General features: G+C 47.2%; 9 protein-coding genes across 9 annotated transcripts; 6 read left to right on the top strand and 3 right to left on the bottom strand.

Moving 5' to 3' along the window:
• Positions 1 to 1,407: 1,407 nt before the first annotated feature.
• On the bottom strand, positions 1,408 to 3,153 carry EYB26_004684 (uncharacterized protein; the record flags this gene model as incomplete). Its single annotated transcript, XM_054263975.1, has 4 exons — positions 1,408 to 1,505; positions 1,558 to 2,819; positions 2,877 to 2,957; positions 3,014 to 3,153. 4 exons carry the CDS (start codon positions 3,151 to 3,153, stop codon positions 1,408 to 1,410), a joined length of 1,581 nt encoding a protein of 526 aa, XP_054119950.1.
• Positions 3,154 to 3,819: 666 nt separating this feature from the next.
• EYB26_004683 (uncharacterized protein) lies at positions 3,820 to 5,600 on the top strand (the record flags this gene model as incomplete). The annotated part of the gene is made up of 4 exons (XM_054263974.1): positions 3,820 to 4,536; positions 4,600 to 5,070; positions 5,130 to 5,161; positions 5,216 to 5,600. The coding sequence occupies 4 exons, from the start codon at positions 3,820 to 3,822 to the stop codon at positions 5,598 to 5,600; spliced, it is 1,605 nt and encodes a 534-aa protein (XP_054119949.1).
• A 451-nt stretch (positions 5,601 to 6,051) lies between these two features.
• EYB26_004682 (uncharacterized protein) lies at positions 6,052 to 7,075 on the bottom strand (the record flags this gene model as incomplete). Its single annotated transcript, XM_054263973.1, has 5 exons — positions 6,052 to 6,195; positions 6,264 to 6,765; positions 6,830 to 6,855; positions 6,908 to 6,992; positions 7,062 to 7,075. 5 exons carry the CDS (start codon positions 7,073 to 7,075, stop codon positions 6,052 to 6,054), a joined length of 771 nt encoding a protein of 256 aa, XP_054119948.1.
• Positions 7,076 to 7,426: 351 nt separating this feature from the next.
• Positions 7,427 to 7,933, top strand: EYB26_004681 (uncharacterized protein; the record flags this gene model as incomplete). The annotated part of the gene is made up of 4 exons (XM_054263972.1): positions 7,427 to 7,429; positions 7,478 to 7,522; positions 7,577 to 7,715; positions 7,785 to 7,933. The coding sequence occupies 4 exons, from the start codon at positions 7,427 to 7,429 to the stop codon at positions 7,931 to 7,933; spliced, it is 336 nt and encodes a 111-aa protein (XP_054119947.1).
• A 270-nt stretch (positions 7,934 to 8,203) lies between these two features.
• On the bottom strand, positions 8,204 to 9,051 carry EYB26_004680 (uncharacterized protein; the record flags this gene model as incomplete). Its single annotated transcript, XM_054263971.1, has 3 exons — positions 8,204 to 8,255; positions 8,308 to 8,838; positions 8,891 to 9,051. 3 exons carry the CDS (start codon positions 9,049 to 9,051, stop codon positions 8,204 to 8,206), a joined length of 744 nt encoding a protein of 247 aa, XP_054119946.1.
• A 914-nt stretch (positions 9,052 to 9,965) lies between these two features.
• Positions 9,966 to 12,404, top strand: EYB26_004679 (uncharacterized protein; the record flags this gene model as incomplete). Its single annotated transcript, XM_054263970.1, has 3 exons — positions 9,966 to 10,344; positions 10,399 to 12,077; positions 12,135 to 12,404. The coding sequence occupies 3 exons, from the start codon at positions 9,966 to 9,968 to the stop codon at positions 12,402 to 12,404; spliced, it is 2,328 nt and encodes a 775-aa protein (XP_054119945.1).
• A 632-nt stretch (positions 12,405 to 13,036) lies between these two features.
• Positions 13,037 to 13,800, top strand: EYB26_004678 (uncharacterized protein; the record flags this gene model as incomplete). The annotated part of the gene is made up of 4 exons (XM_054263969.1): positions 13,037 to 13,091; positions 13,170 to 13,309; positions 13,366 to 13,494; positions 13,561 to 13,800. The coding sequence occupies 4 exons, from the start codon at positions 13,037 to 13,039 to the stop codon at positions 13,798 to 13,800; spliced, it is 564 nt and encodes a 187-aa protein (XP_054119944.1).
• A 1,075-nt stretch (positions 13,801 to 14,875) lies between these two features.
• EYB26_004677 (uncharacterized protein) lies at positions 14,876 to 16,631 on the top strand (the record flags this gene model as incomplete). Its single annotated transcript, XM_054263968.1, has 7 exons — positions 14,876 to 15,008; positions 15,075 to 15,145; positions 15,205 to 15,366; positions 15,431 to 15,852; positions 15,908 to 15,998; positions 16,047 to 16,412; positions 16,476 to 16,631. 7 exons carry the CDS (start codon positions 14,876 to 14,878, stop codon positions 16,629 to 16,631), a joined length of 1,401 nt encoding a protein of 466 aa, XP_054119943.1.
• Positions 16,632 to 17,028: 397 nt separating this feature from the next.
• EYB26_004676 (uncharacterized protein) lies at positions 17,029 to 18,801 on the top strand (the record flags this gene model as incomplete). Its single annotated transcript, XM_054263967.1, has 7 exons — positions 17,029 to 17,357; positions 17,421 to 17,728; positions 17,782 to 18,371; positions 18,425 to 18,467; positions 18,518 to 18,576; positions 18,633 to 18,714; positions 18,773 to 18,801. 7 exons carry the CDS (start codon positions 17,029 to 17,031, stop codon positions 18,799 to 18,801), a joined length of 1,440 nt encoding a protein of 479 aa, XP_054119942.1.
• Between the last annotated feature and the right edge of the window lie 42 nt (positions 18,802 to 18,843).

Raw genomic sequence — 18,843 nt, 5'->3', positions numbered from 1 at the left:
TAGTCTAAGGATAAATTGTTTTTTTAAGCGGGTTTCCACCCCTTCTAAGCTTAATTGAAGTAGTAGGTATTGATAGATAGGTAGATTGATTGATTGATTGATTGAAGAGATGGAAGGGGCGATGAAATGAGGTGAAAATGGATGGAAAGGTTGGCAGTCGGTCATGCGAGAGAAGAGAGAAAGAACGACGCGTTGGGATGTTGTTGAGGAAGGCGCGTCGCGTCGATGCGTTGGCAGCGCTAATCCGCTTCCGGCCTTCTGGAAGGCCAATCAAAGGGCGTGGATCCCGTGACCCATATCATCACTGGGCCCACGTTGGAATGATTGGATCTCCATCCCTTGCGCTTGCTCTCTCGTTCTTCTGAATCTCTACCTCTTTGACTCTTATCCTCCAGGCTCCTCCACTCGCAAGATTCCGATCGTCCAATAGCCGCATACCACTGCCGACCCCGTGCCTGCCTCAGGAACGAGTCGGAACGTCCTGGCCGCGCGCAGAAATGACAGGATCAGAGAGATGCAAGGGTGTTTACTCTGTAGTTTTACTGTACGGGTAGGTCCAGTCGCGACTTGCAAGCCTACAAGGAGTGTTTAATGTTTCACTCTGGTTGTAGTACGGAGTCGGTATTGAGCTTGCATCATTGCATGATGATCTTCGGAAAGCCGTGCTGTGGAGCCGTCCAATTTGTGCAGTGGGCGTACGTACTCCATTCTGGTGCATTTACATTAGGCCTGATAGGCCCATTCATTAGCTCGACATTTTCCGAGCCTACTACGTACAGAGTACTGGTCCTACACAGTACTGATACTCTGTATGGCATAGTTACCCTCATATGCAGTGACTCACAATGCAACTTTGTTGAATTCGATCAATCAAGAAACTGGCGGATCAACCATTGGATCAATCATCATTGTGCATCGTCTCCTGGACTGGCCGCTGAGCACACAGTACTAACTGTGGTGAAGCTTGGCGACACGAATTCCCCTTCCGGCAAGCCCGAAGTCGACTCGTCACTCTCCTTGTTCACAATCCATAACACGAAATCAAAGACTAATTTCTTTTGTATGTACATCAACTATTGAAGTATGTCTTTGTGTCAAACATTTTCAATAAATCAGGAATAAAACCACGCCCCTTCAGACTCCCAAATGCAATTGAGAGAAAATGCGACAAACATGCAAAAATCTAATCTAGAACTAGTACCGTATAGATAATAGTAGTGAAAAGCAATATAGTCGAGTATAAGAAATAAAAAACAGTCAACGACTGTATCGCTCGCTTGCGATGAACATGGAAACCAATCTTTTCAGAGCCGTACATGCATCATTGCAATGATGGTAAATGCAAAACTTTTGTATCATGCAGTATCCGGTATGGTCAAGAAAAAGAAAAAACTTTTCTTTTAAGGACTATTCCAAAAAGGTGAAAAGATTCGTGTGGAGGATATTAATAGCCCGATCGGCGTCTCTTTCATCGATCACGCAGGAAATGTTGATTTCACTTGCTCCTGTTGAATTTGTTAGCATTCATTATCATAATCATCAGTCAAAGAGACTCACCCTGCGAAATCATTTCAATATTGACGTTATTCTCTCCAAGTGTCGAGAACATCTTTCCCGCAACACCGATCATATTCTTCATCTGCTTGCCCACCAGACTCAGAATGGCCATTTCCGGTATGATATCCACCGCTCCATATTTCCTTAGATCTTCGATGGCACCACGCAAGTCCTCGTCAATGATCTGATATTCATCCCGGCCAATTCCGTTCAAAAGCGGCAATTCAGAATGAAGAGCCATAGACACGTGTACTTCACTCGTCGAGATCAAATCGATCGATAGCCGCCATCGATCCAGCACCGAGAATATGCCGGCGAAGAAGCCGTGGGATAGTGATCGTTTGTTGGAATGGACGTTGATAACAAGAATATTATGTTTGATGGTCACTGCCGTCGGTCTCTTGGGACCCTGGATTTGCGCAGACAAGACGCTGGCGCTTCTTGACCGGATCAGTTTGGATTTATAACCGCCTGCTATGCGTTCGAGATCGGCCGTCGAGTCGGGGAAAATGACCGTTCCGCTTCCCTTGGGATTCATAACGTTCTTTATACGGATCGGGATACTCGCGCGAATGACTTGTTCCATGGTGAATGGGTGAATGACCTCGGATCCATAAAATGTCAATTCAGCGGCTTCGGCCGGTGTAATTGCTGGCAGGAGGCGAGCTGTTGGGACTTTGCGAGGGTCTGCAGTGAATATACCGTCAACCTCTTTCCAGACTTGCAGCTCTTTCGCATTGACGCCCACGGCGACCAGGGCAGCGCATAAATCCGTGTATCCTCGACCAATCTTATCTAACAGGCCTCCGGGAACTGGTCCAAAATATCCCGTCACAACAGGCACTCTTGACTCGCAAGCTCGGATCCTTGCTCCCAGATTCACTGCCAATTGATCGTAAAAGGCTTGATCGAGACCGCCATTGCCGATGGTAAAATCTATAATTTCTGAAAGGTCGACGTATTCGGAGTCAACGCCGCGGTCCTGCAAGAGAGCAGCCATAAACCGACAGCTGAGTTTCTCTCCAGCACTGATCACTTTATCGACACATCGAGCGCTTGTTTCCCCGAGCGTCTGGGCGGCGTCGAGGATTTTAAGGACGTGGGCGCATTCATCGTTGATATCTGAGATTAAGCGGTCTCTTAATTCGGAGGATTTGATTTGTTGTTGAGCTACTTCGATGTGCTCTTGCCTCACGGCTTCCACTAGAATATCGTAGGCTTTTGATCTGCAGTTTTGAGCGTCTCGAGCGGCTCGCAAGAGGCTGGGCAAAGTCCTTGTTAGATGTGAGAGCTATAAGACGCACCAGAAACGCACTCACCGATTTGTGGTACCCTCGGCCTTGGAGGAACTGCTGCGTGCGGAACATACGACAGCGACTTTCTGTTCCGCCAAACTCGGTCTGATGCAACAATCAGTTAGAATCGAAACCCAGGCTAATCAAACAGAACAGCATACAATACGATGTGATCAACTATATTGATAGCAAACTTGCCCACACTGGTTCCTCCGAACTTTTGCACAGTCCAGGCGGGCTCTGCCGAAGCAGTGCTGCCATCGCCATTCACTGACGGCGGGGTATGATCTGAAAGAGGCATCTGCAGAGGGGAGGGGAGGGGGGGGCGAGGCGCATATAAGGTAGCAATGGGCGGTGGGTTGTTTTTCCCTTGTATGTTACCGTATATTCGACTTGTATTTTGGTTGTTGAGGCGAATTGAGTGAGGTGGTTGAATTTTTGCTCAGCTGGGAGGAAAGGCCGATCCCGCTGTTCAGATTTATTTCTTTGCAGACGGAACCAATGCGGCGCCCCGCTGTGAGTCAATTGCTGACTAACAGTCTTAGTTAATCCCGCCAGCCAATCGCAATGCTCTCTCCATTTGCCCCTTGAAATCTCCGACTGCCCAATTAAATCGGCTCTATCGCTAAGCAAGGACGAATTAGGGCTGTGAGTCAATAAAGCTTCATCTTATGTAGTCAACTTAAGTAGGTATAAGCTTCTTCAGGGGATTGGTGAGGCTTGGAGGCAGGATAGTGTTCATATAGGCCATGATTCATGAGTAGGAGACAAGCACTCCTTTCCCGTCATGTAACCCTAAGGGCCTGAGAGTACTCGGTAGACAGACAGACAGGCAGGCAGTCAAGTCTAGGGAATGTTTTTGACTACTCAAAACTGTAGTGCCGAGAGTCAGCTGCTAGTTACATCATGTTAAATTGTTCAAGAGGATTCCTTCTGATAATGTGCTCTCTGTCATACATGCACCTCAATGGGTAGTTTGGTGGTGGTCACCAGCCTGAAGATGCCGGGGATAAAGATTGATCCACCTTCCCCAGAACAACATCTTCATTTGACAACACCTCTAAATACCCTACATCCTGCAATCTCGAGCGAAGAGGATAAGATCATCATGAGTAATCAAGCAACAGAAGATCGGGTTTTATTGTCATGTCCATTCTGTGAATTTGAGGATTACGACTCGGAATTTCTCAATCAGCACGTGGCTTATTGTCATCCCGAAGACCCAAACACCTTATCCCAGTCCTCACATACACGTCGGAACTGGACGACACCGCAGGAAGATTTGCAAGCAACACAGACAAGCGAACCTTTGGTCGTTGTAGATAACACCGATGATCTCTATATCCCTTGCCCTCACGGCTGTGGCGAGGATGTCGCCAAGACTGAATTACAGCTGCATCTGGATTTGCATGTGGCAGAGTCAGTAGCCCTAGATGAAACTGGCGATCTTCATCTACAGTCTGTGGATTATGAAAGTCAAAATGCGGCAAGACTGAAAGTGGTTGACGATACACACGATGATTTTGATGATGATAATGACGATTCAGACCTACATCAAGCCGATGTGGTTGGACATGGAAAAGATATCGTTCTCAAAGGAAAGAGCACAGATAATCGCCGGAGACAAAAGAAGGATGTATCAAAATCAAGTCAACATGGGCACAAGGGCGTCAGAAGATTAGGGGTGAATCTTTCTCTTCCTTAATGCGCAGTGTATCCTAGCCGAAATACTGACTTTGTGCTCAAGCGGAAAGAACTGGGCCCCTACGCCCACGAAAAACAAATGCCTTCATGGCTACAAAAGCTCCTGCTCTCTGGACACATAGAAAACACACAAACGAGGATCGGTCCCAATGGTTCGCTCATCAAGGAGAAAGATCTTGCTGAAAACGAGACCTCGAAAGTCATCCCAACGCTTATTGAGTTGTGTCGACATGATGTCAGTATCCAGAGGGCTTTTTTCTGTAGTCCCCGAGTTCGACATATCTTCAAGTTCATGAGAGAAGGCGGATTCTGCGGATACAGGAATATACAGATGCTGATTTCGCATATTATCGATGCTCGTATACCAGGTTATGAGCTCTTTTCTGGGCGGATACCCTCGATACTGGAGTTGCAGGATATGATTGAGCAAGCATGGGATATGGGATTCAATAGTAGTGGACGTATCGAGACTGGTGGTATCAAAGGAACCAGAAAGTACATTGGTACTCCAGAGGTATGTTTGACGGCAGCTCAATCTTGTCTATAATCACTAACATGATCTTCAATGTATAGGCTCAGGCTCTTTTTCAAAGTCTTGGAATTAAGTAAGTGATATAGTTAGTTTCAGAACCGAAATGTTATTCTAACAGCTGATAAAGATGCATCCCTGGTGCTTTCGCTTCTGCCCCTGGATATCGAGCTCACGATATGTTGCTGCAAGATATAGCAAACTACTTTCGATCCGGCTGTCCGCCAGCACTCCTGGACAGCAACGAAAAGATCTTGGAGACTAATCTCCCGCCCATATACCTACAACATCAAGGTCATTCTTTGACCATCATCGGCTTTGAAATCAACACTGCCGGAAGTGCCAATCTGCTAATTTTTGACCCAATGTTCAGGACGTCACCGGCAGTTCAGCGTTTGATTGGCAAGTTTGTGAGACCATCAGATACATCTCGAATATTGAAAGCTTGGAGGAGGGGGCCACCGTATTTGCAGAAGTACAAGGAGTTTGAGATATTGAAACTGGTTCCTGAGTGACCGAGAGTAGAGACTCGTATAAATTGCAGCTACATCAAACCAGTCCTAGAAATATCATATGTAGCTAGCTACCAGGCCTTTGTACTTGGAATAAGGGTGCGTTGACGAGCGCTAATATCACATCGTACAATGGAGGAGATTTGCAGCTTCGACATGCGAATGGTTGAGGCTTATACAGGTATGTAGTACTTGATAGAAAGAGTAACGCAACTCATAGATGAATACCGAGTAACCGACATAGACTACACTGGAATACTTCAATAAACCCTATGTGCTCCTCTAAACTACCAGGTATTTTTCATTAAACGCAAAAGAGAAAAAAAAGAACCGTCATGACATTTTTGGAATCCTTTGGAGACAAGTTTTTAGAATGGACACAGGAAAAATATCCTTCCTTTTTGAAATAGACGTTTGATTTGATGCTAGAAAATGGGTAAGACTAGAAGTCGCATCAAACACTCTCCAAGACGGTCTCCTTGAATTCCCGCTCCACCTTGTGGCCCTGGTCATCGGTTGTGGATTCTCCGTGCAAGTTCAAGAGAGCACCGAGGTCGAACTTGGGGGACTTGAGGAGCTTGACCTTGCGGATGTGAACCTGGAAGAAGTCAGTAAAACTGTGGGGGAAAAAAGCCTGGTCTGTCTCTTCTATAGGCAAGAACTCACGTTCTGGAGAGGGTAGATGCCCTGGGTGGACTTCTCAATCTCCCGTCCAATAACTTCGGGGATGAGCTTGGTTGTGAGCTGGGACAAGGTGCAGCTGGCGGCTTCACGCTGGATGATCTCGGTCATCTTCTTGCGGATAGCGCGGATCTGAGAAGAACCAGCGTATGTGGTCTTCTTGATCTGGTTGGGGCGTCTCTTGGTGAAAGCAATGGCGAAAAGACGGAGGAGGTAATCGTCGGTGGTCTTGACGGTGACATTGGCCTCGATCAAGGATTGCCACTTGCGCACGAGGGAGCGGAGCTTGTCGGATGTGAAGTCCAAGCCGTGGAAGTTGGTGAGGCAGTTCTTGCCCTGGACTTCGTCGACACGGAGCTTGACCTTGCGGAAAGCGTGGTCTTCGTCGTTCTGGAGATCAGCGAGCGAGACCTCGAAGATACGTCCCTTCAAGGAGTCGTTGGCGTTCTTCAAACCGGTGGTTCGGTTGACAAGGGTTTTTCCGACACTTTTCGTCAGGTTAGTTTTGTGCGTCTTTTCACGTGAAGTTTCGAAGTCATTGGAAAGCATACTCTCGGATCTGGAAAGTGGAAGGAGCCTATTCATAATTAGATTCTGGTCATAAGAGAGTCCTTCGTAGTAAAGCATACCTTGACGGAGTATTCATCCTTGCGAGAGAAGGGATCCACGGTCCTCTTCTTCAAGCCCTTCTTGCCCTTCGACAACCGCTTGTTCCTGGAAGAAAATAAATGTCAGATATGTTGTTCTCATGATAGTCGCAGTTTCCATGATCGATTGTCTTACTTTCCAACAGCCATGATTGCGATGAGACAGAATTGGGTGTGGTCGCTCGCTGTCACGGATCGGTTCAGTTGGTGAGCCTGAGATTAAAACCTCTCTGAAAAACATCCCACAATCTGCGCTAAGCGAGGTCTGCCTGCTCGATGGGGGCTCCGCCCTAAGCATCACGTGAGACAACTCTTGGCCTGCCAAGACAGCCCTGGTTTGGTCTCAAATGATTGGTGGTTCTATTACATTTCTTGGCCAATCACATGCCCCGAAAGTCACCCAAATCGTCATTAAATTTACAGAGTAGTACATACACCTTACAGACTGGCCTGCGAGCAATCTGCTTCTCATCAGTGCCAGCAACACCCGACCTCCACATCATGGTATGTTGTCTTGTCTTCTTGTTACTGTTCACTATCTGACTCTATTAGGGCAAACGAAAGAAGTCGAGTCGAGGTCCTCAGGGTCCGAAGAAGGTGCGCCACCAAAAATACTCGACAACGTCAGCTTGAAACTAACACCATCCACAGAGAGAACCGCTTGCGACGACCTTCGCATGCCTCTTCTGTAACCACGAGAACTCAATCACGGTAAAGCTAGACAAGAAGCTCGGTCTTGGAAACTTGTCGTGTAAAGTCTGCGGCCAGAGGTTTCAGACTGGTATAAACTGTTGGTGACCTTTGATCGAACTGGATATGACGAAGAAAGTCGGCCCACGTCTGACCAATTGATTTACAGATCTTTCCGCCGCTGTTGACGTATACTCCGACTGGGTAGACGCTTGCGATGCAGTCGCAAAGTCAAAGGCCAATACGTATGACACCGACGAAAAAGCCGTGTACTCTCGTGGTTCGCCCGCCGATGCAGATCTAGATGCGGATCTTTGAACGCCGCATCCTTATAATTTTCTATGAAAGAAGCCAGGTTGAAGAATATCAAACTATTGATGTATACTTTTATATTTATGAACAAGTTGTTTGTCTTGGTATGGGAGGAGGGAGTCATCTACTGGCCGGCGTTGGATCTTGACATATGGAAGTATCTTTAGTTCTTCAGAAGAATAACATATAACATGGAAGTGAATCAATTGCAGTTTCTGTTCAGGCCAACTCCAAGTTTTGCTCCAAAGACCATGCAAACCGTTCTAGGCAAGACTACTAGAGGGTATAATATCGGTCGCCAAAGTCACCGAGTCCGGGAGTGATATATCTGGAGAGAGATGATTAGTATCAACATTGTATAAAATAGAGGACGAACATACTTCTTCTCGTCCAGTCCCTGGTCAATGAAAGCTGTCACCACTCTCAATTTGGGGAAACGTTCAGCAAAATCTGCCACACCCATTGGGCTGGCAATCAAATTGATAAAGAGGATACGCTCTTCCGGCACTCCTCTTGATTTGAGCACCTCGACGGCCAGAGTGGCCGAACCACCTGTAGCGAACATCGGGTCGAGCAAGAGAACCCATCTCTGCGCAATATCTGCAGGGAGCTTATCGTAGAACAATTTCGGCTGGCAGGTCTCTTCATCTCTCTGGATCAGAATCTTGCCGATACGGACGGATCGACAGCAATCCCGCAATCCCTGCTCCATAGCCTCGCCGGCTCTCATGATAGAAACACCACATATCTTTCCTTCGAATTTGACACCCAGGTATGACCGTCCGACTGGTGTGGTTACGGTGTGTTCCACGACGGGAAGATGGTTGAGTCCTTCTTCGACCAAAAGACGAATGATACGATTCGAGTAGAAAATGAAGTCGGCGCGCGGGGTATTTTGGTCTCTTATCATACTATCCTTCACATTAGCACAGTCGAACGGTATGCATAAGGCGAACTCCGTACGTTAAAAGAGCGATCAGCTGCGGAGTCTGTGGAAGCACGTGGACATTCTCGAAAGAGACTTCCTTGGAGACCGTTGCGGTAGGCTTTTCGCCCTCTGATCTATAGAATGGACCAACGCCCTGCGCTGGCGATGGTACATTTTCGGATTTTGTTGAGGCCATGTTTGGGCGGTGGATGAGTGTTTGTACCTTTGCAGGAAGGATCGAGGGAAGAGTGAAAGTTATCGTGTGGAGAAACTTTTAAGAGAAGCCCACAGGTTTATCGAATAGTCGAACGGCCGCCCACCTTCCTTGGTCTTCGTTCGACGAAGCGCTTTTGTTTGATCTGCCTCAAAAATAAGACACGTTTCAAGTGGTGGTCATCAGCTGATTGTTATCTATCATGAAAAACTCTACTGCTACGCAGCTACGTGCTAAGTTGTCTACGGAGTTCTCCGTAGATGTTTAGTTTAACTATTCAACCTTATCTGACAAAAGCAAAAGTATATATTCCATTTTATGTCAGGACGGTGTCAAATCCATTGCAAACATCGGGCAAGTCCAGTGTTCTAGAGCACAAGCAATCCGACAATTTCTTGAAACTATTCGTAACATACCATATCGTGAAACGCGTACAATTCTTTGCCAGGCATGTGTAGATACGGTAAAATGACCGATCAGAGTGTGGGATGAGAGCACGAAATCTGATTGGCTAAGGCAATCGAGCCTCCATGACTTCATGGTCCACTCGGAGACACGGCAAGTGCAGAAGTTACACCCTCGCATACCTCCTTCTCAATGCGGTCAACGTCGACCTCCGCCAACTTGCTGAGTTTTGGAGAATATTCAACACGAAACCGTCGCAATTACTCGTCGAGAATATCGAATGGCGCTAGTTGCAACATCTGACGCGTGAGCCTGCTGGAGAAACCAGACGGTCCATCAACAATCCCCCACCTACAGAAAAGACGGTGTCTGGCATGGAGCGGCGATACAGACATCACCTCGTTCTTCGCGACGAACACTCTACGATTTAAGACACCGAGTACTATAAATACCCTTCAATACAAACGCGCGTTTTGGGCAAATCCAATTCAATGGTCTCAACGGAACTCTCGGACAAGATGGACTGGACTCTACCCGATCGACCTCGCAGGCTAGTGACCTATGGCAAGGCGCATAATCGAATGGCGCGATCGCAGACTTCACAGGCCCCGAAAGAACCAAACGGCAATGTCTTGACTGCGCGACGCTCTAGGATCACTACTCCACCCCGGAACTTGCGCGAGACTGCCAAAGACGACAATGCGCCCGAATCCAAATCACCCAGTCAGAATAGCCGATCAAACCTTAGGTCGCCAAAACGACGAAAACTTACGCCGACTGATGATGGTGAGGAGGAAGAGGTGACTTCTGTGACGATTCCTCAACAGCGGGCTCGGCGCGTTCCCGCTGTGAAAACCACATATGGACGCCGTAAGTGATTCTAATATGTTCATGTAGTAAGAATCACGCTAATAATATCACTAGGTGATACACTGCGGCGCTCTGTGTCAGATATACCGGATGCGACCCATTTGGCCCAAAGCATAGATTCTAGGCTCAGTCTATCACCAGACCGTTTCTCCCGCCCATCCACGTCGAATAATCCCTCTTTCTCACGCATCCAGACCGATCTAGGGATAACTCCCTTACGACGGCGTCTGGTTGACGCACTAGGTTCCTTCGATGAGGACGAAGATAACTCTGAAGTGTCTGATAGTGAGCGTGACTCCTTGCAACAAGCAATCGACTCTAGGAAATCCACGGAGACCACACCGGTAGCCAGTGATTCTCAGAGTTCGTACAACTATGACAGTCAAATATCATCAAAGTGGAACCAAAAGACCCAAGAAATGATCGAGGCATCACCACAGTCAGGCAGCCCAAAAGTTACGTACGCGCGTCAACGATCATTCCTTCGCAACATTGACCTCCATGGCGATGCTAGTGGTGATCCCGCCGCAGATTTTTCAACCAGTCTATTATCAATGCCCTTGAAGCCTGTTTCGAAGGATGCGACTGAGACTGATCAAACCGAAAACTTGGGAACCATCAGTAGTATCCATGAACTACGAAGGGCTGGGGTAAACGCACGGTTTCAGGGGCTTGTCGATTCCATCTTTGAAGACATTGAGGATTGCTCTGCTTCCGTCCAACGAAGCGGCTTCGTTACCCTTTGTGAGAAATTACTCGATGAGAAATTCACGCAACAATTCGTTGAAATTGGAGGATTTGACCGATTAACGAAATACATATCACCACAGGCTGACAAGATTCCGGCTTTGTTATCTTTGTATGCCTTTGCACTAGTGCTTCGATTAAATCACCTTCCTTCTAGCATTTGGTCGAGTGCTTGGTCCAAGCTCATTACCCTGGCATCTACGCTATTGTCGTTGGATGGTGCTGTCCCAAAACTTGTTTCACAACGTGGCTATTCTCTTTCCAAGGCCAATCAAGCAGCTATACGTGAAATAGCTCTTCAATTTAGCTGTCTCTCGGGTTTGGATGAGCGCGAATCCTCTAGGTTATCTCCACGTCGCCTATTATTACGCTGTTTATATTCGACTATACGCAAAGTGCGAGAAAAGGATATCGCAGAAACAATACCGGAGGATGTTGTTTCTCAATTGGTTAAGATTCTATTAGAACTCACACAAGAGGCGGATGATCGTGATATTACTACGGACAACTTCGTGCTTATTGAAAGCATCATCAGCATTTTGGAAACATATACAACAACCTCAGATATTACGGGCCAGGCGCAGCAGGATGCTTTACTACCACTTACAGAATCAAGCCATTTATTATCCTCCTTGAGCCGCAAAACCGATCCCCAGGATATCCAGCTCTTGACGTTACATCTCAGACTTATTTTGAATATTACAAATGCTAGTACCAGTCTTTGTGAGCACTTTGCGACGCCGGAGGTCCTACACGGATTGATGATCATTGTTCTGTCAAACTACGACACGACTTCTGAAGATCTCTTTATCGACGAGAAGAAGGATTCACTTGATATTGTCATTCTGGCACTGGGTGCTTTGATCAACCTTACTGAAGTTAGCGAAGCTGCGAGACGGAATATCGTCGTCCAGAAGGAAGGACCTCAATCACTTCTCGAGCACCTGCTCTCGATATTCACCCGGGGTCTAGGCAGCGTATCCGAGGTAAGCTGGTCTATATTGACATGTTCAGGTTAAAGGCTAACAGATCGGGTGCAACAGGCCAATTCAGTGGTCCAAACACACTCGAATGTCGCATTCGGATACCTTTCTATTCTTCTGTGCACCCTGTGTCTCGAGCCAGAAGCATACACCGTTGTCAAGAGCTCCATGAAGGGGACGGGATTAGCAAAAGTCCTGGCCACGGTGGAGGAGTTTCTGCATTATCATCGCAAAGTCGACGAAGAGCTCCAGCAATCGCAGTCGGTCAAGGAGTTTACCAGTCGATTGCAGCGAATCCTCAATGAGATCCACGCGATCAGCAGCACCTAGTTAGTAATTATATTATTAGTGGTTGACGTCATCGTTATATGGGCGTGTAACGTTGCGCGTATTTTCTGTCTTTGGTGTATCTTGCATATCTTGGACAGGGAGTGCGTATGTATATGATTGACGAAGATAGTATAACGAATTATACGAATAATGAGCATGCTGGAAGAAATAGGCCGGCCGTTGAGTACCAAGAATGCGTAGAAGTAGCTAACTTAAGTGACGGGACGGAAGGTAAGCCAGATCGGTACCGTACCATACGTACACGGCGGGCCACCTGGTCGGTCCAGGCCAGCCCTTGTTAAGCGGCCAATATTAGTTCACTTCACTAAGAGAGAGCAATTTATGTAATAATATGTTGACTGTCACCGCTCTAACTAACTACTCTTCGACTTGCTGTTCAAGTGCACACTACACATCACATACTCTTGACAATTCCATCGTCTGCTTGTGTCTGTGTCGTCCTCTGTGCGCTGCTGTTCTTTATATACAGGCCTGTCCCTGCACCGAGTTACCGACGGAATATCGCTCTCTAGACTGACTGACTCTATCTACGCTTTGATCGTTGGCAGCCGATTGCACCACAAGCCTGAACTAAGCCCAGAAAGACCACCTGACAGAAAAAAGCAAACACAATGCCTGCTCCTCCGAAACAACGCAAGATTGCCATAGTCGGCAGTCGCTCCGTCGGTAGGTTGATAATTATACAACCATTACACCCGTCTATAAAATGTGCGATATCACGCTAATTTGGTTTGCGCAAGCCAGGCAAGTCATCGCTCACGGTGCGCTTTGTGGACCATCATTTCGTAGAAAGTTATTATCCCACGATCGAGAATACATTCAGTCGCATTATCAAACACAAGGGCCAGGACTATGCGACGGAGATTGTTGATACTGCAGGCCAGGTATGCTGGAATTTATCCGCTATGGGCTCGCAATTTCGCTAACTCAGCCTGTCTAGGATGAATATAGTATCTTGAACTCGAAGCATTTCATTGGTATCCATGGCTACATCATTGTATACTCGGTGGCATCGCGCCAATCCTTTGATATGGTGACGGTCATCCGGGATAAGATTTTGAACCACTTGGTACGCTTTCCTCGTTCAACCCAGCGCAAATTTCTACGAGTACAAAATACTAATATCTCAATACAGGGTGCGGATTGGGTACCGCTAGTAATCGTCGGAAATAAGAGTGACCTCAACACAGACCAACGACAAGTCCAACTCGACGAAGGCCGCCAACTAGCCCAACAATTCAACTGCGGTTTCACAGAGGCCAGTGCCCGGCTCGATTATAATGTGGCCAAGGCATTCGATCTGATGATTGGAGAGATTGAGAAGTCGCAGAATCCCTCTCAGCCGACGGGGGATAGCAAGTGTGTTGTTATGTGATATTCTTTCGGGGTGGAAATCTGTATATGATTTGCGCAGGGCTTATTGTTTCGCTACACTGCGGTTACGTACTTGACATATCGCTGATGAGATTTGTTCTGTATTTTTGGTTTGCTGGTTGGTCTTGCTTTTTCGGTTATAAATCGCTGGCTGTGACTACATCTTTGGGATTTGACTATGATTATCACTAATTACATGACGATTCTTCTCCTCCTACTTGGCTTGATACGAAGGAAATTGTTTATTTATACTGCTTATTCTAGGTCCCATCATGGCTTCTCTGCCCACTATGTCTAAACCTCCACTATAGGCACCCAAGTCTGGCCCTTGGCTCAATATCAACACTGCTTAGCATCGCCACTGAGTTCCAAGTCAGCAAATTTCTTTCTCTTTCTCCCATCAATGAATCTCGCATGATGTCTTTGGACAACCGGGCAGCGCCGCGTAATGTTTACATCGACCATGGCGATACTGGGGACTGCTTAGGCGGGATGTATCAGGGTGGCTCCGTGACTGAAGTCGTGTTTCTTTGGATGTTGGCCGACGTCCTGTTGAATTTAGAACCTGTGACATCCAAAGTGAATCCGTGGGCTTCTCGGCGGACTATGACTCCAACAAATAACCGCTTGAACCCGGTGATTCCAACATTTCAATGTTATAGAACTGGTACGTGTTTTGAGGTTCACATCGAATATACTTTTATACATCGCTATGTAATCAGTATAAACACCATTGAACACACACAAGAACCCTACGTACAACAAATCTGATCTAGTAGTGCCCCAAGTGGAAAAAAGTACACGAGTGAGCAAAGCCATCGCCACCTTTGTATATGTAAGCTATATTGAATCGCACTTCGCGGTCGAGCAACGAACGATGCCCTGGGAAGATTGTAATCGCTATCTTATCAGCTGTATGTAATGTTACCGTACACATACATACCGTCCGTAACTTTGGCTCCCCGCCCCCTCTACTACTATTATTTTTGATTTAATTTTACCACAACCATACTTGACCCCGCGCTACAGAGCAACAAAACGCACAACTCGAAACACTCGCACATCCCCAATTCACGATGTTGGACATCAACGACTTTGTCGCCGACCGTGGCGGTGATCTCAACAAAATCAGGGAGAGCCAGCGTCGTCGATATGCGCCCGAGAGCGTGGTGGAAGAGGTCCTGGAGCTGTTTGAAGCTGCCCGACGAGGTATGCCAGATTTCTCAGCTGTATATGCATTTGGCACTCAGGTTGACTGACATCATTCATTTATAGCTAGATATGAAGTTACACAGATAGGATCCAAAATCAACGCCGTGCAAAAGGAGATTGGCCAGAAGAAGAAGGTTGGTAGTCGTCCGACTTAAGAAGTGTGATGGCTTGCTGACACGGCTACTGCGAACAGAACAAAGAAGACGCCACCGAGTTGTTACAACAAAAGATCGACCTCGAAAAGCAAAAGAAGGAAGCCGAGGAGAGTGCACTCGCAAAGGAAAAGGAGCGCGATAGGAAGATCAAGACTATTGGAAACTACGTTCATGACTCAGTTCCTATCAGCGATAACGAGGTGAGCTTTTTCGTCTCGCGTTTATGCTAGGAATATCAATTTCTGATGATGTGGTGTCTTGTAGGACAACAATGTCGTGGAACGTACTTGGGCACCGGAGAATGTCGTTGTCGAGAAGCGCGACTGTCTCTCGCATCATGAAGTCCTTACCCGACTAGACGGCTACGACCCCGAACGCGGAGTGAAAATCGTCGGTCATCGTGGTTACTGCTTGACTGGCTACGGTCTCTTCCTCAACCTTGCACTCGTCAACTACGGTCTCGAGTTTCTTTTCAACAAAGGATACAAGCCCAACCAGCCACCTCATTTCATGTTGAAGGATGCCATGGCCAAAACCGCACAACTGGAGCAATTTGATGAGGAATTATACAAGGTTTCTGAGAGTGAGGATAAGGACACGGACAAGTATCTTATTGCTACCTCGGAGCAGCCATTGTCGGCATTGCACAGCGAGGAGTGGTTCCAGGAGGCGGATCTCCCACTCAAGTGAGTACAACTTTCACGCTATTATTAAATGAACGATGGGTTGACCATACTCTAGATACGCTGGTTTCAGTACCTGCTATCGTAAAGAAGCAGGCTCTCACGGAAAGGATGCTTGGGGTATCTTCCGTGTCCACCAATTCGAAAAGGTAATTACCCCTACATCGTAGTCCGTATACAGTCGCTTACATCAACAGATTGAACAATTCGTCTTGACCAACCCAGAAAAATCATGGGAGGCCTTTGACGATATGATCGCCACCTCCGAGGAATTCTACAAGTCACTTGGGCTCCCTTACCAAGTAGTCTCGATCGTGTCCGGTGCCTTGAACAACGCAGCCGCGAAGAAATACGACCTCGAAGCCTGGTTCCCCTTCCAGGGCGAATACAAGGAGCTCGTTTCCTGCTCCAACTGCACAGACTACCAAACCCGAGAATTGGAGATTCGTTACGGTGCTAAGAAAGCCGACTCGAAGAAGGCATACGTTCACGCGTTGAATGCTACTCTCTGTGCCACTGAGCGAACACTGTGCTGCATCTTGGAGAACTACCAGACTGAGGATGTAAGCAATACCTTTCCGGCGAAACACCTGATCGTCCGTTGAGCTAACATTCAATTTCAACAGGGGTTCAATGTTCCTGCCCCTCTGCAAAAATACATTCCCGGAGCTCCCACTTTCCTCCCCTACACCCGTGAACTGCCAAAGGATACAACCTCTGCTAAGAAGGGCAAGGGTGGCGTGGCAGGAGCAGCGAAACAGCTCAAGGATCTTAAGGTTTGATGAGATGTTGGACAGATTGAATGTTGAGTATACATTGATAGTTCTTTGTCAACCGAGATATCCAATCACCAAGACAGTAGAGTATTATGCGTGTAGTCGCCGAATGAGTCACGTTGTGGTGCCATTAGTGAGCAACATCATCAGTTGACTTGCGCCAAAAAAGAAAAAAAAAAAAGTTCTCTCCGGAGCCCGAAAACGGAGCTGTTGTGGTTAAGGTGGGGGAGGGAAGGCGCAATCGCCGCTGAGTGACTCGTTGACTCACTCTTTCTCTTTCTCCAGACCGTGGCAATACTTAATTCTCTCATTCTGTCTCAATTGTTTTGTCTTCTTAATCAACCCATACTTAATCAATTGACTCTCCGCGCCAGCCTACCCAAGGCAAAAAAGAAAAGAAAAAATGTCCTCCGCAAGGGATATCAATCTACCCCAAGATGACCTAGCCCACCGAGTGTCCCGCAGTCTCGGTCTATCAACTTCTCCCGCAGCCCCCATCGCTTCTGCTGCCTCCAGCTTTGGCTTCTCAGCTGCTGTTCATAGCACTGCTGCTTCGGTTGCTGCTGCCGCCTCTGCCGCAAAGCACTTGAAGCCCTTTGCTACTGAAGACATTAAGATTTTGCTGTTGGAAAATGTCAACCAGACGGGTCGTGACATTCTCGCTGCTCAAGGATACCAGGTCGAATTCTTGAAGACTTCGTTACCGGAAGATCAGCTCATTGAAAAGATCAGGTAAGCCCTCTGCAGAAATGCAATTTAGTTGTAGTTGTAAGTACTGATCAATTGGCGTTGCAGAGATGTCCATGTCATCGGCATTCGTTCAAAAACACAACTCACCGCACGAGTCCTCAAGGAAGCGAAGAACCTAATCGTCATCGGCTGCTTTTGCATTGGAACAAACCAGGTCGATTTGAAGTTTGCTGCTGACAATGGAATTGCTGTGTTCAACTCGCCCTTCAGCAACTCCCGCAGTGTCGCCGAGTTGGTCATTGCTGAGATTGTCGTTCTAGCCCGTCAACTCGGTGACCGCTCAAATGAGATGCACAATGGTACCTGGAACAAGGTTAGCAACAAGTGCTGGGAGGTTCGTGGCAAAACACTCGGTATGTTGTCCTGGTCGTCCATGTTGTTGTACAATGTCTTACGAGTGCTCTAGGAATTGTCGGATACGGTCATATCGGTTCCCAATTGTCCGTGTTGGCTGAAGCAATGGGTATGAACGTCATTTACTACGATGTCGTGAACTTGATGGCCATGGGCACAGCTCGGCAAGTCCCTACACTCGACGATCTTCTCCGTGAAGCCGATTTCGTCACCCTCCATGTTCCCGAGATTCCCGAAACCCAGCGCATGATCGGCACAAAGCAATTCGAACAGATGAAAACCGGAAGCTACTTGATCAATGCAAGCCGTGGAAGTGTGGTGGATATTCCTTCCTTGATCGAGGCATCACGCGCCGGAAAGATCGCCGGTGCTGCTCTTGACGTCTATCCGAACGAGCCTGCTGGAAACGGCGATTACTTCCAAAACGATCTCAACAGCTGGGCCAAGGATCTTCGCAGCTTAAAGAACATTATTCTTACACCTCACATTGGAGGAAGTACCGAAGAGGCCCAGAGCGCCATTGGTATTGAAGTTGCCCAGGCTTTGGTCAAATACGTCAACGAAGGCTCAACCCTTGGAGCAGTCAACTTGCCAGAAGTCAATCTTCGTTCATTGACGATTGATGAGCCTGATCATGCCCGAGTATGTAGATCTACTTCCCATCAGCCAGTGACTAAAACTAATTATTATTACAGGTCGTCTATATTCACCAGAACGTGCCTGGTGTGCTCCGAAAAGGTATTCTTTCTCTCAATTTCTGGGAAATACGATGTCTAACACATGTTCAGTCAACGAAATCCTTGGTGATCACAACGTTGATAAGCAGATGACCGATAGCAGAGACGATGTAAGTGTATCTAAAGCTAACAGAAGAGTTCCCTGCAATATTGACTGTATATCTAGGTTGCCTACCTTATGGCTGATATCAGCAATGTCGACACACCAACCATCAAAGACCTTTATGCGGCGTTGGAGAGCCTTTCATGTATGTTCCTTTTCACCATCCCCCTATTGTTCTTCTGCTAACATTTACCGCCCTACAGCTCGTATCAGGACACGTATTCTCTATTAGATAATAGACCCTAGATGCCCGTTATGACATCTACCTAGACAT

The sequence above is a fragment of the Talaromyces marneffei genome, chromosome 3 (genome assembly GCF_009556855.1).
Source record: "Talaromyces marneffei chromosome 3, complete sequence".
Lineage (NCBI taxonomy): Eukaryota > Fungi > Ascomycota > Eurotiomycetes > Eurotiales > Trichocomaceae > Talaromyces > Talaromyces marneffei.
Note: the sequence above shows the minus strand (reverse complement) of the source record. Positions and strands in the feature narration are given on the sequence as shown.